Consider the following 16,994-nt stretch of genomic DNA (forward strand, 5'->3'; position numbering starts at 1 on the left):
CTTTGCCTTTGGCTCCGTAGTTTCTCCCACGTCTTCTGGGTACATGTAAAATGTCTGCCTACATGGTTCAATCTGAGGGTATGTTTTTGATGCAATAATCCAGCTCCCAAGGGACTGAGCACAAAAGGAGAAACATTGGCAGAGGCTTTTTACGTGGTCTCAAACCAACATGGCAGTGATGACAAAACCGGTTAACAGATACATGCTAAGGGATGGTCAGAGTCCTCTAAGCTGCCTTTAACTTTTTAACTCTTATCTTATGCCACGAGTTACAGTGAACAGGTTTTTTAAAACGTATTTTAAAAAGGTTGTGGTCCTAATGCTGTTGTTCAGTCTATGGGCAGTCGAGACTTGGTATTCATGTAGTCTCAAAGCGGCTAACAATCTGCTTTCCCTTCCTCCCCCACAACAAACACTCTGTGAGGTGAGTGGGGCTGAGAGACTTCAGAGAAGTGTGACTAGCCCAAGGTCACCCAGCAGCTGCATGTGGAGGAGCGGAGACACGAACCCAGTTCACCAGATTACGAGTCTACCACTCTTAACCACTACACCACACTGACTCTGGGTGCCGTGGCTCAGCCTGCCATGGGTGGCTCGCCCCCATGGATGCTCACTGTGGCGCCCCCTTGGGACGCTCACCCCGCCCCAATGGCCCAAGGCTAGCTGGCTAAATTAATCCTACTTGGGCCAGCAAGGAGGCCAGGGGAGAATTAGCTGTGGGGTCCCAGAGCGGGTAATCTTCATTGAAAGGGGAGGGGGGAAGAGAAGTTACAGTCCACACACTTCTGCTGTGCTTCCTGCTTGTGTGGTGGCACCTCGGCAAAACCACTTCTTACGGTTTGTAGCAGAGCATAGCTGTCAACTTTTCCCTTTTCTTGCGAGGAATCCTATTCGGAATAAGGGAATTTCCCTTTAAAAAAGGGAAAAGCTGAAAGCTATGTAGCAGAGTTTTCCCCGGAGGAAGAGGACAAGAACAGGAGTCATACTCAGATTCACAGTCAAGAGCTTCTTTATTGCTTGGCTGGTTGCACAAGCATTTCCGTTACTATAATATACAAGCTATTTACCGGTACGTTCCTTCTTTGTCTCTCCTGCACGGTATAATCTCAGTCTAGTAATTAACAATCCTGACACAGCAAAACTCACAGCATCAGCAGTACACGTTGCCTTACTTCCAAACTTGTTATCAGCGTGCGTGCTGACAGTGTGTGTGTGTGTGTGTGTGTGTGTGCTTTCCTCGTGCGGAAATTGCAGCCTGCAACTTCCTCCCTTTATTTGCACCTCCGCCTGACACCAACAAAGCCTAGAGTTGCCACTCCTACACACTAAAGAAAATTCTGGAACCCTCTTTAAAGCGTCCAGGAACTTTTATCTGTTTCTTAAAGAATGTTTCCCTAACAGGTTCACATTAAAACGCAAACCGAGCCAAATTCCTTTCCCATCCCCGTATCTGGCGCAGTGCAGGGCTCCTCTTTGCGTAGAAACTAAATCAATCCTGTCTGTCTGTGCTGATAACAGGCTCAAAGAGACCCCGGGATCTCCTTAGGTATGGATACAGGCATCAAAATGATGGACAGGTCAGATGTGCCCATTTTGTAACAGGCGGGAAAAAGGTTTGCCTGAAGAGATCTTAGACGGGAGGTCACCAGGAGGCCTTCTGCCATATCGGGTTCTACCATGAGTAAGAGCACGTGTTGCGATCGGGACCTGGCAAGACACATTCCCTTCCTGCGGGGGTGGGGCCGGTAGCCGGCCTTAGTAGTTATTGGTTAGTTAGGAGTTACTGGGCAAAAGTTAATGTTGCAACTTGTGATGGACAGCTTAGCGTCCTATTTACGCCTCCGCACGCAGGGTGATCCTTCTCTTGGCTTCAGCTGCTGATCACCCGTCCCGCCCCCCCTTTTTTCTTAGGCCTCTGCTTTGACCTTGCAACTGCCTGTCATGGGGTCGTCTGCTTTGTAGCAGGGGCCCAGTAGGAATTTGTCCATCTGGCCGATTGGCTGTGCCTTTTGGTTTTGCCTACTGCAGTAGCAACTTGTCACAACTTGTAAGGTTGGCGGTTAGGCATTGGTTCCTGTGTGGATTGCTGGATTGGGCGCTGCCCATCCAGAATCAGGTTGATGCTGGGAATTCCGTTAAAGGAATCCGGCGACTCTTATGCTTTGTCCGAAGCCCCCGGTAAGGGTTAGGGCCATAAGCCGAGTCCCCGGGACCATGGGGAGAGGGACACGTTGCTTCCCCCCGGTCCTTAACTCTCCTCAGCGGCATTCTCCCAATCGCTGGTTTTAGGCCAGCCTCTGTCCCGGTGTGACAGTAGTCTGAACCAATGCCTACGCAACCACTCACCGAATTTGTATTTAAATAAAGTTGTGGCCCTAAATTATTTGCCAAAAACCCAAACCAAAAATGATGTCTCCTGTGTCAAGTCAATGGGGGGTGGCTTGAGGTCCTCGATACGCAATCATGCAACACCCCTGCCCCACCAGTGTTTGTTTTTATTCGACCTTTTGCATCTTTTAAAGTGTCATTTTGAATGATATCTTGGAACCCGGGGTGTTGGCAAGTTGCAATCAACCGACTTGTTTGGCAGCGCGGGGCTTACATTGGCAGGCAAACATTACCTCCACCATCAGTCAAGCTACTCATTGAGGGTTTGGCTTGCGGATGTCGCTCGCAGTGTCTCGCAGGAGCATCTGCGAATGATTAGTTTACATACATTGTTTTTGGCTAGGAATCCACACAAGCTGTTGCCTCCGGAGGACGGGGAATTGTTCGGGGCTTCAAGGAATGCTGAAACCAGCGCGCAGTGTTGAAGTGTTACTTGTGGTTCTCAAAATATGAGTCGGGTCTCCTGAGGGAATGCACAAAGGGTGTCTAGGGTGAAAGTTAAGGCTCTCCTTAGCCAATCTGAGCCCCATATTATTTTGCTTTTTTGATGTGCTAAGCTGGCTGACAATGGCTGGCTGATTGTCAGTGAAGCAATCCGTTCATTTTACTATTGATTTACATGGATGTTTTTTCTTCAACTCTGGAACCCCCCCCCCTCTGTTTGAATTAGGCTGCAGGATCCACATGCTTCAGCAAACTCCCTTTTTACCGTCCTTTTACCCAGGGTGAAATAAAATGGAACGGTGCCTGTATGCTCAGTCCTTCTTATTCTCAGGAAGGCATCTGTTGTGTTTGGGCAGATGGCTTCACCAGGATAATGTGCAAGAATCCCTGTCCTGAGTGTGTGCATGTTGTTGTTGTTGTTGTTGTTCAGTTGTTCAGTCGTGTCCGACTCTTCGTGACCCCATGGACCAGAGCACGCCAGGCACGCCTATCCTTCACTGCCTCTCACAGTTTGGCCAAACTCATGTTAGTAGCTTCGAGAACACTGTCCGACCATCTCATCCTCTGTCGTCCCCTTCTCCTTGTGCCTTCCATCTTTCCCAACATCAGGGTCTTTTCTAGGGACTCTTCTCTTCTCATGAGGTGGCCAAAGTACTGGAGCCTCAACTTCAGGATCTGTCCTTCTAGTGAGCACTCAGGGCTGATTTGTTTAAGAATGGATAGGTTCAATCTTCTTGCAGTCCATGGGACTTTCAAGAGTCTCATGTGTGCATGTAGTCTGTTTAAAATATGTGGGATATGTTTTCTCTTTTTGTTTTTCTCTCACGCACCCAAACATGGATCAAAGGGCCTTTGGGAAGGAGTCTTGTATGATAAGACAGACAATACCGTTATGCAGTTCAGATAAATGTTCAACGTGGGTTTGAAAGCAAATTCAAAGTTATTATACAGGTTACTATCTAAACATCAGAGGCATCCCCATTTATTAGTACTTTGCAGTAGTGGATTATATTTTGTAATAGTTAACAGTTTATATATTTTGAAGCATACGCTATGCTTTAGTCTAAACTTTGTTTCAACACTTCATGCACTGAGCAAATAAGAATGTTCACAAACACTGCATATCTGAGTTTATATTTTGAAGACGGTTCCGATTAGATCTTTCCTGTCTCTTTCAAGTATGTACTAATATTATCCCAGGAAGCAGTTTGAGCTGGGGCTAAAGAGGAATTGCTATGGTATAATCCAGGGGTGGCCAACTCCCAAGAGACTGCGATCTACTGCGAGTTAAAAACTCGCAGTGATCTACCCCCTTTTGGGGGGTTCAGGTCAAAATTGTTGAGCTTTTATTTAAGAAGGAGGAAGGCCCATTTGGGGTTGGGGTTCGGGTCGAAGTTGTTGAGTTTTTTCAGGGAGGAGGTAAAATGTTGAGCTTTTTAAAGGGGAGCCACAGTTGTTCAGCTTCTTTGGGGGGAGTCAATGATCTACCGGTGATCTACCACAGACGTCCAGTGATCTACCTGTTAGACATACCTGGTATAATCTATTGCTAGTTTCTCCCATTAGGAGCCAGTTTGACCAACAAAAACTATTGCGGTAAACTATTGTGTTTTGTTTTTACTGTTGTGGGGTGGGGTTGGGAAAACAATTTGTCTACTGAAAGCCCTTTACAGGCCAAGTACTAATTAAGCTATGGCTTCCTTTGTGTTCTAAGACTCTTCCTCTTCTTTGCATCTTGATTTTTTACTGTTCTTCTCCTCCTTTTCCTTCCCTGGAAACAGTCCCACCTGCAATCAAAGGGGGAAACATTACCACTGAAGTGTCAACATTGCTGAACAGTGTGCTAAAGCTGGAATGTGAGACAAGGGGAATCCCGGCTCCTACCATAACGTGGTATAAAGATGGACACCCTATTGCGTCTAGCCCAGAAGCTCTTTACCTGGACAGGGGGCAATTCCTTCAGATTCCTCGTGCGCAAGTTTCTGATTCTGCAAAGTACAGCTGCCAGGCAACCAACGTAGCTGGGACTGCTGAAAAAATATTCCTAGTGGATGTCTACGGTAGGAAGGAGACGAGAAAGAACACACTTATTTCTTCGGCGTGCAGTCAGAAGACTGGAATTTGATCTGTCCAGCCGATCTGGGCCTCCTGAAAGCCACCTCTTGACTCTTCTTGGCTTGTTATTGACTGCTCTTAGACTCAGGTTTTCAGTTGGTTGAGGGTTGAGTCAAATTGATATAAAAAGCTTTAGAGGGTGATGGACTTATTTTAAGCATAATATGGGTGATAAGGAGAGATGGGGGAGCTGGACCCTGCCGCATTCCCCGCCTGCACTTCCCCTCTGAAACTGCTCTTCATCGGTCAGTTTTCTCCCGGTGCAGATTACTTCCAGTCTCAAGGAACACCAGTGGGTGACTCCATCTCCTTCCTTCTCACCCATGTTGTGCATTCCCTTTTTATAAAGGGGTTAGGCAAACGCATAGGGACGCAGGTGGCGCTGTGGTCTAAACCACAGAGCCTAGGGCTTGCCGATCAGAAGGTCGGCGGTTTGAATCCCTGCGATGGGGTGAGCTCCCGTTGCTTGGTCCCAGCTCCTGCCAACCTAGCAGTTCAAAAGCACGTCAAAGTGCAAGTAGATAAATAGGGACCGCTTCGGCGGGAAGGTAAACGGTGTTTCTGTGCACTGCTCTGGATCACCAGAAGCGGCTTAATCATGCTGGCCACATGACCCGGAAGCTGTCTGCAGACAAACGCCGGCTCCCTCAGCCTATAGAGCGAGATGAGCGCGCAACCCCAGAGTCGTCCGCGTCTGGACCTAACGGTCAATGGTTCCTTTACCTTTACCTTTAGGCAAACCCATAGAGCAGGGATGGCCAAAACGGGTTTTTTAGTGAGGAGGAAAACCGGAACGGGTTACTTCCTGGTTTGGTGGTTTGCGCATGCACAGATGTGCAAAATGACATCATGCGCAGAAGTGCCGAATCGCATAGCAAGCATGCGCAGATACAGCGCTTCAGGATATGGACCTTTCAGGTTGTGAACGGGGCTCCGGAACGGATCCCGTTCGTAACCAGAGGTACCACTGTAATAATAATAACAACAACAATAATAATTTGTTATTTATACCTCGCCCATCTTGCTGGGTTTCCCCAGCCACTATGGGTGGCTCCCAACAGAATATTAAAAACACAATAAAACATCAAACATTTAATGCTTTCCTAAACAGGGCTGTCTTCAGATGTCTTTTAAAAGTCAGATAGTTGTTTATTTCCTTGACATCTGATGGGAGGGCGTTCCACAGGGCGGGTGACACTACCGAGAAGGCCCTCTGCCTGGTTCCCTGTAACCTCACTTCTCGCAGTGAGGGAACTGCCAGAAGGCCTTTGGAGCTGGACCTCAGTTTCTGGGGCTGAACGATGGGGGTGGAGACGCTCCTTCAGGTATACAGGTATACATTACCTCTGGTATCACAGAAGCAGTAGGTATCAGTTGCTGGGGAACACAAGTGGTGCTGTCCAGAGGTTCTGTTTATGGGGTTCTCAAACCCATCTGGTTGACCACCATGAGAATGGGATGGTGTTTGAGCAGATAGGCCTCTGGTCCAACCCAGCGGGGCTCTTATTGAGTTCTTAGTTTTAATTTGGCGACAACCCAATTCTTACACATTATGGGTCCACCACAATGTTGAGACTGCCCATCACTACCCCCAGGCATTATTCAGGGAAAAGTCACAAGGCGAGAAGCAGCTCAAAGTGATTCAGCTGTTGAGCTTTCTCACTGGAACTTACTTACTTTGTTTGTCATGAGGAAATTCAGCAACACATGACAGCTTTGAATTTAAAAAATGGCTTTCCCTACAAAAAGCCAGTTTAACCAATGGGTGTCCTCACTTACTTTGTGGCATTGACCAGCCTGAAAATACTGTCCGGGTTGAAATGCCTCTTATTAACCATGGTTTTGCCATACAAGATAATTCCTTGGAGGCTGATTTACTTGGGATGGAACCCAACCAATTGATTTGATAGTGGCTTGGATTTTTGAGTGGTCACAGAAAACAATGGCTTGGATTTTTGAGCGGTCCCCTCTTTCCTCTCCATTTCCTTCCAGTTCCTCCAGTTATTGAGGGCGACTCTGAAGCAATCCAGAACAAGCAGGTGGTTTCTGGCAGTTCCCTGGTACTGGAGTGCAATGCTGCTGGCAACCCACCTCCCCTGCTGACTTGGCTGAAGGATGGGGTTCCTGTGAAAGCGAGCGACAACCTGCACATTGTGTCTGGTGGAAGGAAGCTGGAAATCATGAATGCTGGAGAGGCTGATGGTGGCCAGTATGTCTGTGTGGCTACCAGCATAGCAGGAGAGAAGGAAATCAAATATGATGTGGAAATCCTAGGTGTGTATAAACAGAGTTTAAGCTTTTTATTTAACCCGCACTGTCAACTAGTTTCACTTACGTCAACCTTCCCCAACCTGCTGTTTTACAGATGTTGGTGTCCAGTTCCCGTCAGCTTCAGCCAGGGTAGCAAATGGTCAGGGATAATGAGAGTTTAGATCCAAAACATCTGGATGGCACCAGGATAGGACTGTTTTATTCTTTATGTCTATTATTATTATTATTATTATTATTATTATTATTATTATTATTTACTTATATCCCGCCCATCTGGCCGGGCCTCCCCAGCCACTCTGGGCAGCTCCCAACAGAATATTAAAAACACGATAAAACATCAAACGTTAAAAACTTCCCTAAATAGGGCTGCCTTCAGATGTCTTCTAAAAGTCAGATAGTTGTTTATTTCCTTGACATCTGATGGGAGGGCGTTCCACAGGGCGGGCGCCACTACTGAGAAGGCCTCTGCCTGGTTACCTCACTTCTTGCAGTGAGGGAACTACCAGAAGGCCCTCGGAGCTGGGCCTCAGTGTCTGGGCAGAACGATGGAGGTGGAGACGCTGGTCTAAGGTCGTTTAGGGCTTTCAAGGTCAGCACCAACACTTTGAAATGTGCTTGGAAACGTACTGGGTGCCAATGTAGATCTTTCAGGATTGGTGTTATATAGTCTAGGGACGCAGGTGGCACTGTGGTCTAAACCACTGAGCCTCTTGGGCTTGCCGATCAGAAGGTTGGCGGTTCGAATCCGTACAATGGGGTGAGCTCCTTTTGCTCTGTCCCAGCTCCTGCCAACCTAGCAGTTCGAAAGCACGTCAGTACAAGTGGATAAATAGGTACCGCTGTGGTGGGAAGGTAAATGGCATTTCCGTGCACTCTGGTTTCTGTCACGGTGTCCCGTTGTGCCAGAAGCGGTTTAGTCCTGTCTGTGGACAAACGCCAGCTCACTCAGCCTGAAAGCAAGATGAGCACCGCAACCCCATAGTCACCTTTGACCTGACTTAACCGTCCAGGGGTCCTTTACCTTTACCTATATAGTCTCTATATTAAATTTGTAATGGACTATTCCTCTCCATTTGTGTGACATACGGATTTTGTTATTGATGGGGAACAATAGACAGTACTGGGAGATTTAGCAACTCCTCATTAACATGTTTCTTTAAACCAAACCTTCATTTAACAATCGTTTTGTTGTCTAAAGTTCAGTGGCATTTTCATTACATCACTATGCACCCCTTGCAGGGTTTTGGGGTTGGTGGACTGATGCTGCTTGGAAATTTGTGCTGATTTTTATGCTTCTGTGCTAGCAGTTCAACCTGTAAATAAATTGCTGCAAAGAGTACAAGCTCTAAACCATTTCTTGTCCAATGAAATTTTGCATCGTTCAAGAAAGGACGGGCCATGAAATAGTATTTTAAATCATTTGCTTTTTGAAATACTTTGATTTGTGCCTTTGGGTTTGCTGTCTTTCCAGTGCCAGCAAGTGTGGAAGGGGGAAATGAATCTACAGATTATATTGTGATTCTCCACAGCTCCCTGGAGCTAGACTGCCCGGTAACAGGAACGCCTCCGCCGACAATCACGTAAGAAGCTATTGTTCAATGCAAAAAGAGAGACAAAGGAACAGAAAAAGAAATCCATGACTTTTGTCAAATTTTGGTTGGGAGAGCAAAGAAAAGGAAGTAGTTTAGCAAAGGTTAACAAAGTTCTAGATAGGATGTAATAGAACTTTATCACCTATCCCATGGTGTAGTTGCCGTCTTCCTTTGGTCGAACTATAATTTTCTGATGCAGTATTACTCATTTTGTGCACAACTGGGCTGGCTAAGATAAATCCACCCATCCATCCATAATTTCAGGAGTCAAGTCACAGATCTGCCTTAGACTCCAAAAACCTCAGATTATCCAGCGTGCCATGTTTTCTGTAGTTTCTCTGTTGTTTTTTTGTGCCTGCCAGAACATTATTCTAGCTTTTGTGAAGATGGAGAATATCTTGGGCACCTCTGCTTTTTAGAATCATAGAATCGTAGAGTTGGAAGGGACCACAAGGGCCATCCAGTCCAACCCCCTGTCAAGCAGGAAACACAATCAAAGCATTCCTGACAGATGGCTGTCAAGCCTCTGCTTAAAGACCTCCAAAGAAAGAGACTCCACCACACTCCTTGGCAGCAAATTCCACTGTCGAACAGCTCTCACTGTCAGGAAGTTCTTCCTAATGTTTAGGTGGAATCTTCTTTCTTGTAGTTTTGAATCCATTGCTCCATGTCCGCTTCTCTGGAGCAGCAGAAAACAACCTTTCTCCCTCTTCTATATGACATCCTTTTATATATTTGAACATAGTTGGATCTTTCATTCCTGGTTCCCACCCCCCACCCCATCATTTTTTTTTCATGGCCTAGAAAGCAAACAGCTGAAAGAGAGATTAGGGTTAACATGCAGAAAGAAAACAAAACAAAGCCTTACATGCTAAGTCAAAGTATTTTTTTTTGTCCGTAACCATGAGGCAGAGGTCCGTGGAGTCTTTTGGTCAGGTGCCAATTACTTATGGAATGTTTCAGGGACCTTTGGGAAAGGCTCTTTGGGCACGGATGTCGTAGAATCATAGAATGGTAGAGTTGGAAGGGACCACAAGGATCAGCTAGTCCAACCCCCTGCAATGCAGGAATCTTTGTGCCCAATGCAGGACTCGAAGCCACAACCCTGTGATTAAGAGTCTTATGTTCTACCAACGTGGTTCACATCGTACCTTTAGAGTACAATGAGTATCATTCATTCCCAAGATCCCAGTGTCCATTCACTGTTTTCTTCCCTTCCATTGTTTACCTTCCTACAAGAATCCACTTTCTTTCTTTTTCTCTGTTCCTAGTTTCCCATGAATTTAACGGTTTCCCATGCTTTACCTGGCTGATACAACTTGTGTTAGCGTAAAAGGAAGAGAAGCTAATAGATGTGTGCATCAAGATCAAACCCGTACTATGGATGGCCATATATACATTTAGAAATTGAGAGCATTCTCTCTAGTTCAGGGTATTTGAGGTCAGTGGCCAAGATGGAAGCTGGAGAACTTGGAAAATCTGGAACCCTGAGCTTGGAGTTCACTGGGCAAGTCAGAGCAGACTCCTTCCACTTCTACAGGCTTGGCCAATGCAGAAACTTCATTGTTTGCCAGTCTCAGGGACTGAGGTAGCATGCCCATATTCTCTTAGGCAGCTGAAGATTTGGGAGACCTGAACAAACACAATCCAGAGTAGTTTGTTGGGCAAAGTGTCAGGCTCTGAATGAAGCTCAGCCTCCGTAGCCTGTGTTAGTTTATGAATACTTTCACAGGTATCTTATGATCCCCTAGCTTATACAAATGAGACCTGCTTTTGAATCCACCAGGTGGTTGAAAAATGGCCAGCCTATCGAAGGGGGAGTCGGATATAAGATATTACTAAATGGACGCAAGCTTCTCATCTCGCGGACTGAAGTCTCGGATACTGGCCATTACCAGTGCGTAGCAACAAACAAGGCAGGCGAAAGCAAAAAGGAATTTGATGTGACTGTGCATGGTGCGTTGTTTATCCAGGAAAGAAAATTGGGGTGGGGGGTGGGGGCGGAGGGAATGTCTCTGAATATATTTCCGTATCGAACAGCCTTAAACGTGTTGCGGTTTCGCTCAATGTATAGCACCAGAATTTCAGGGTTCTAAATTGCCTTATGCTGCTCACAAAAGAAGTACAGGGAAAGGCATTTACTTTTGTAGCAGTCTTTGTTTACCTGTCTTGCTCTAGATCAGGCATAGGCAACCTTCGGCTCTCCAGATGTTTTGGCCTACAACTCCCATGATCCTTAGCTAACAGGACCAGTGGTCAGGGATGATGGGAATTGTAGTCCAAAACATCTGGAGAGCCGAAGGTTGCCTATGCCTGCTCTAGATCTTATGGAATGGGGTGGTGAGAATCATGTGGGATGTAAAACGCAGGAGCAGTCAAACACAGCATTGCTAGAGTAGACATAGAAAGGGAACTCTAGGCCAGCCAGTCGGAACTCAACTGTCTCCCCTGGGCTGGGACGGATTTCCTCTTTGTAACTGGAGATGGGTGTGGTCTCACCTAGGCAGGTTAACACAAAACCACAGGGACCACACTCCATCTCTCTCTTTTGAACCACGCTCTCAAGGAAGGAGCACCACTGAGATACTCCATAAGGAACTGTTTTCCCTTATGGAACAGTCTCCTGAGTAAATGTTACTTTTACTAAGTTTAAGCCTGCCGTCTGGGATCCAACTGTGAACAGATGATTTCTCGTGAGTAAACGTTTTATGCTTTTATAGAAGACTGTGTAGTGTCTTATTTTGAGAGGGATTAATGGGGAAAATGCCAGGACATTTATTACAGAGGTTTTAACAAACCAAAGCAAGCTTTCCGCCGTGTGTGTGTTTAAAAGGGGAATGAGAACTCTGCTAATTTCTGGGACTTGTAAACACAAGTTGGAATAGGATATCTTAAACAATATATCCTATCCTGCATCCCAAAACATTCCCACAAATCAACACATTGCTGCCTTTTTAGCAGGCGGATTAAATAACCAGTTGCGGTTTTCAGTGGTAGCTGCATATTTTAACATATGATGATGATGATCCACCCATATTGTAAGAATTTGAAAGAGGTCCTTTCCTACTGTCTTGATAACTGTATGGAAGTTTGTAGCAGCTGGATTGTGTTGCTCCTGCATAACACTCTCTGTTGGTTTTTTTTTTTTTTGTAGTTCCTCCAACAATAAAATCAACTGGGCTCCCTGAGAGATCTGTAGTGATACACAAACCAGTAACCTTGCAGTGCGTTGCCAATGGCATACCCATCCCTTCAATCACTTGGTTGAAAGACAGTCGGCCTGTAAATACAGCGAGAGCAAATATCCGGGTACGTATCACGATTTCAATAATCCACAGCATTAAATGATTGCCATGCCAGTTTCCAGGAGAACAGAGGCACCCAACGAGCAAGGTGATTGGACATAATTTTGTTGGTGCAGGGACACATAAGCTTCTAAGTTGCATGGAATTTTTCAGCAGAATGCTATGGTGGGGTGGGGAATATTGATCTGATATTGTGCTGCTTTATCAGCCCAAGTGTTTTAGAACCTTCAGATTCACAGTTTCCCATTTGCCCTCCCGCCTCCTGGCCTTTCCAGAGGCTTAAAAATGGAACATCATTAACAGTAGCGGCCCACGTGGTGGGGCAGATCCGTGGAGCCACTGGCCCATCACCAGGGTCACTGCTGCATGCCTTGGCAGAGATGGGGCAAGGCAACAGCAGGTTCACGGGACTTCACAGGCGCCCTAACAGGAATGCCAGGTTGGCCAGCAGTGTTTCTGTGCAGCTCTGAACTTGTCACGGTAGCAGGAACACCATTGACAAGAGAGCGACTCGAGATAAAGCCCCTACCAGAGACGAATGGCAGATGAAGTTGATGGGCTATGCTGAAATGGCTAAAATGACCCGAAGAGTCAGAAATCAGGAAGACCAAAACTTTAACAAGGAATGGGGGAAATTTATAGCCTACCTTAAAGACCATTGTAAATGGTTACAGTGGTGCCCCGCTAGACGAAAATAATTCGTCCTGCGAAAATTTTCGTCTAGCGGGTTTTTCGTCTAGCGAAGTGGCAATGACAGCCGCGCTCTGCTAAACGAAAAAAAAAGACGAAAATTTTTCGTCTTGCGAAGCAGCCCCATAGACTTTTTCGTCTAGCGGGGCAGCTTCCGCTAGACGAATACCGTTCGTCTAGCGAGTTTTTCGTCTAGCGAGGCATTCGTCTAGCGGGGCACCACTGTATTAGGGTTGGAATAACATTTGTAGTTTAATGGTGAATTTTAGACACAATGGAGAGGTAAAATACTTGGATTATCATAAAAGATGTGGGAGGAAAGGATTAACAATAGAACCCACAAAGGGGAGGATGGAAGTCCAGGAGATTTCTTGGAATCTTGTTTTTATGATTTGTGTTTGATATATCTCTGTAAAATTTTAATTTGAAAAACCTAAATAATTAAATTTTGTAATTGGCAAGAGAACAACTCTGTTGTGCCACACACACTACTACTGCTCATTGCTATAATTTAAATGTATGACCTGCTTCTTGGTGTACAATAGGTCTGTTTAATATGTCAATAGTTTAAAAATCCAGGCTTTTTTTCTAGGTCAATTGAAATGAAGGGAGGGGAAGCAGAACTCTACAGTGGATAATAATAAGAAAGAATCACAAATTGGAATCTTGTCTTTGGCAACCCTTATAATGGGCCAAGATTAGAAAACTAGCCCGCATATAACAATGCCCTGATCATTCACCTAAGACCAAGCATGCAAATGAATTGCATTTATTCTTTATGCATGATTTATTCCAGCTGCTGAACTGGAATTTTGGATTTTTTAAAGCCAAAAATCCAGAAGTAAGCACCCTGAATATAATTGTCATTTGGAAGGAGAGCTGATAATATGCATATCCTGTTGGAAAACTCTCTGGATGCTTGTTTTTTCTTTTTCCGTTCTGGAGCAGCTGGAGTCCTCCGGACGCATTCTCCAGATCGCCAAGGCTTTGATGGAAGATGCTGGCAGATACACCTGTGTGGCAACAAATGCAGCTGGCGAAGCCCAACAACATGTCCGACTGCATGTGTATGGTAATGGTTTTCCCGACATGGAACGTAGCCTATTGACTACGCTAGGTCCCCACATGCATGCTCCACGTACATTTTCCTGCTCAGCTCTTGTTATTTCACAAACGTTTTAGGTGTTTGTGATAGCATCTAGCAGCTCCCCTCATTTTTATAACACACCCTTTCCTTCTTGTCATCTTTGCAAGTGTCCGTTTTTCAGAGGAGTCCCCAGTATTGTGGAAGAAATGATTGATTGCATGTGAGTCTGGTGATTCGGGGCCAGCTTTGATGAGAAGATTTCTGCACACAGCAGTGTGGCAAGGGAGTTTAACCAGTCGCCAGGGGTGACTTCCACAGATACCCTCAAATGGGATGTTGGGGACTGGTAGGGTGTTGATGAGTGTGCGCTGGGGAAGGCGGGCTAGGGACTGACTCAGGAGAGGGGCCTGTGATTTGTGGGGAACTGTAGCATCCAGGAGGCCAGAGTCGGAGGCAGCGGAAGCTTCAGAGCTGGAGGGTGGAGCACAGGATGGGTTGGAAGAAGAGTCAGGTCAGGCAAGTGAAGGGACAGCTGCTTCCCCACCTTCTCCTGCATCACTGTCTCCCAGAACCAGGAGGGGACTGAAAAGGGATGAGCAGAGGACGTTTCCATTGAGGCATAGTCTCCAGTTGCAAGTGCACAGCCCATTGGGGGAAGGTACATAAACTGGTGGTCTCCATAGAGCATGGACCTGATGCTAGATTGATTGGTGTGCATAGCTATCAAGAGTTGTAGAAGCTACCGTAAGTGGTATCTTTGACAATAAAGAGTTAACTATCTGCTGTGTGCATTCCCTTGACGTGGGAGCAAATGTGCTTTGGGATGGCGGAAGGGAATTTTAAATACCACACATCCTTTCCATTCTCACATCAACTACATTCCTTGACCCGTGCTCCCTCTGTTTGTGTGGTGTGAGGTACCACAACACCTGAAACATCCCAGAGAAGAAGGGTAAAACCACTTAGGTCTCTCCATATTCTGGTTTAAGAAATATGTGTGCCTCTTCTACATGAGGTCCGGAGGGTGGCAGCATGAGAACAGGCCTTCTCTGTAGTGCCTCCCATTTGTGGAATGCTCTCCCCATGGAGTAGTGCCTGGCACCTTCATTATATATGTGTCGATAATGTCACAGAAACTAGTAAACTGAATAAGCACAGAAGAAAGCCTTCATATATGTGAGGTTGAACAACCAAGATGATAATCTCTCCCCCCCCCTTTTTCTTTCCCAGAGCCACCCAGTTTGAAGGATGCAGGAAAGATGATAAATGAGACTGTGGTTTTGAACAATCCAATACAGCTGGAGTGCAAAGCATCTGGAAATCCTTTGCCAGGTAGATACACACTCAGAAGTTATTGCTCGTAATTTAAAAAAAAATTAAATTAGGTGAGCGGGAGGAGAGTTGCTTCATTTCAGGATTCACCTTACCCTAAAGTAAGCTCCATGAAACATAATGGGATTTCTCTTTCAGCAGATGTTTTGTGTAGCTCATGTGCTGCAAACCCATCTGTGTTGTCTTGGGTGGGATTCAACGAAATTCTTGCAGGCACAAAACAAGGTCCATTTGTGCAACAAACGCCCTTCTCCGCATCCTCTAAATCTGCTCTGCAGGATTGGGGAAACCTCAGAACAGTTTAAAGGGGGAGGGGGTGGAACATGGGGAAACCCCCTTACACGAGTGGCCCTTGTATCCTGCATTCATACCTCTCTTAGCTCAATGTTGGATCCCATCAAGTGTTTGTTGCGGTAACATTTCTGGTACTGAGTTGCCAGGAATGTACAGAATGTTCACGAACACTCCTCGTGCTTGGAAAGCAAAGGGTTTGCCATTCAGCGTTCCTCGGAAAATGGGCAGAAGTAGTTTTGCGAGGCAGCCGGAGGGCTGGGAAGGGGGCAGATATCACGTGCTGCATCGACTGGGGTGTTTCCGCCAAGCATGGATAGATGGTGCAGTTGGCTTCCCCTCAGAGCGTCCTTGTTGCTACGAATTGGGGATGGGTCTTTCTCATTATCCGGAGCGATTCTTTTTAAGTCACTGGCTACTTCTCTGCGACAAAAAGAGCCTTCGGGGTGGATTTGCTGACTAACCACATGGCATGTCCAAGTCTGCTTCTGACATTGCGAAATCGGATGCAGAGACTCCGGGAGTGAGGCTGAAGAAAGAAATTGGCTGCTTTTGAAGCGGCTCCCTTGATTGCGCCTTGGCAGAAGCGACATTCTAAACTCTTGGACTGGACTGAATTTGCCTTGGGGCTGGCTCTGCTTTTGCTGGCTCCCGCTTCCTTTATCGTTCCTTCTCACCCCGTAAATGTAGAAACAGATTTTCAGGATGAGCTTGTTTACATATGTATGCGTGTCGCTGGATCACTCAACACTTGGCCATTTGTGAACTGGCCTTGGGCCAATCCAGACTGATGCTTTCTCGCGGGTACGTGCAGGAGCATGTCGTTGACACATTAATAGTGCATTTGAAGTGGGTTTATACCGGATTGTCCACACGGCACCCTGTTTGTTGTGGGATATTGCACCCACATTTTAATTCCACCCATTCCATTGTCCGTGCTCCTATTGTTTTTAAGTCCCACACCCCCACTTCTCTTTGAGCGAAACTTAGTTGTGCTTTGATGCCATGCCACCATATTTTCATGTGTACATTTTCATGTTTTGTATTTATAAAATTTTGGGTGCTTTGTAACGGTCAAATAAAAAATCCTAAGTAGTGTGGGCTGTTGTAGGGATGTTATTCCAAAGCGTATTCTTATGGGGGTAAGGGATAAGCAAGCGACCAGTGAGGAGAACAATAGCAGGCCACAGAGACTGCTTGAATATGCAACCTGATGGGCAGATATTGGGCAATATCCCTCTAACACAGGGGTGGCCAACTCCCAAGAGACTGTGATCTACTTACAGAGTTAAATACTGGCAGTGATCTACCCCCTTTTGGTTGGTTCAGGTCAAAGTTGTTGAGCTTTTTTGGGGAGGAGGAAAGCCCCGTTTTTTAGGCATTCAGAACAAAGTTGTTGTTGAGCTTTTTTAGGGAGAAGGAAAGCCCTGTTTTGGGGGTGCAGAGCAAAATAGTTCAGCTTTTTTTAGGGGAGCCAAA

General features: G+C 46.0%; 1 protein-coding gene across 1 annotated transcript in view; it reads left to right on the top strand.

Moving 5' to 3' along the window:
- Window positions 1-16,994, top strand: part of HMCN1 (hemicentin 1) — a 286,626-nt gene that overhangs the window by 137,527 nt on the left and 132,105 nt on the right. Inside the window, exons 31-37 of the mRNA XM_033151379.1 lie at window positions 4,614-4,892; window positions 6,940-7,221; window positions 8,690-8,798; window positions 10,597-10,766; window positions 11,965-12,119; window positions 13,754-13,877; window positions 15,123-15,224. Of these exons, the coding sequence (XP_033007270.1) occupies window positions 4,614-4,892; window positions 6,940-7,221; window positions 8,690-8,798; window positions 10,597-10,766; window positions 11,965-12,119; window positions 13,754-13,877; window positions 15,123-15,224 (1,221 nt within the window). The remainder of the gene's footprint in view (window positions 1-4,613; window positions 4,893-6,939; window positions 7,222-8,689; window positions 8,799-10,596; window positions 10,767-11,964; window positions 12,120-13,753; window positions 13,878-15,122; window positions 15,225-16,994) is intronic.

This window comes from Lacerta agilis, chromosome 6, assembly GCF_009819535.1.
Source record: "Lacerta agilis isolate rLacAgi1 chromosome 6, rLacAgi1.pri, whole genome shotgun sequence".
NCBI lineage: Eukaryota > Metazoa > Chordata > Lepidosauria > Squamata > Lacertidae > Lacerta > Lacerta agilis.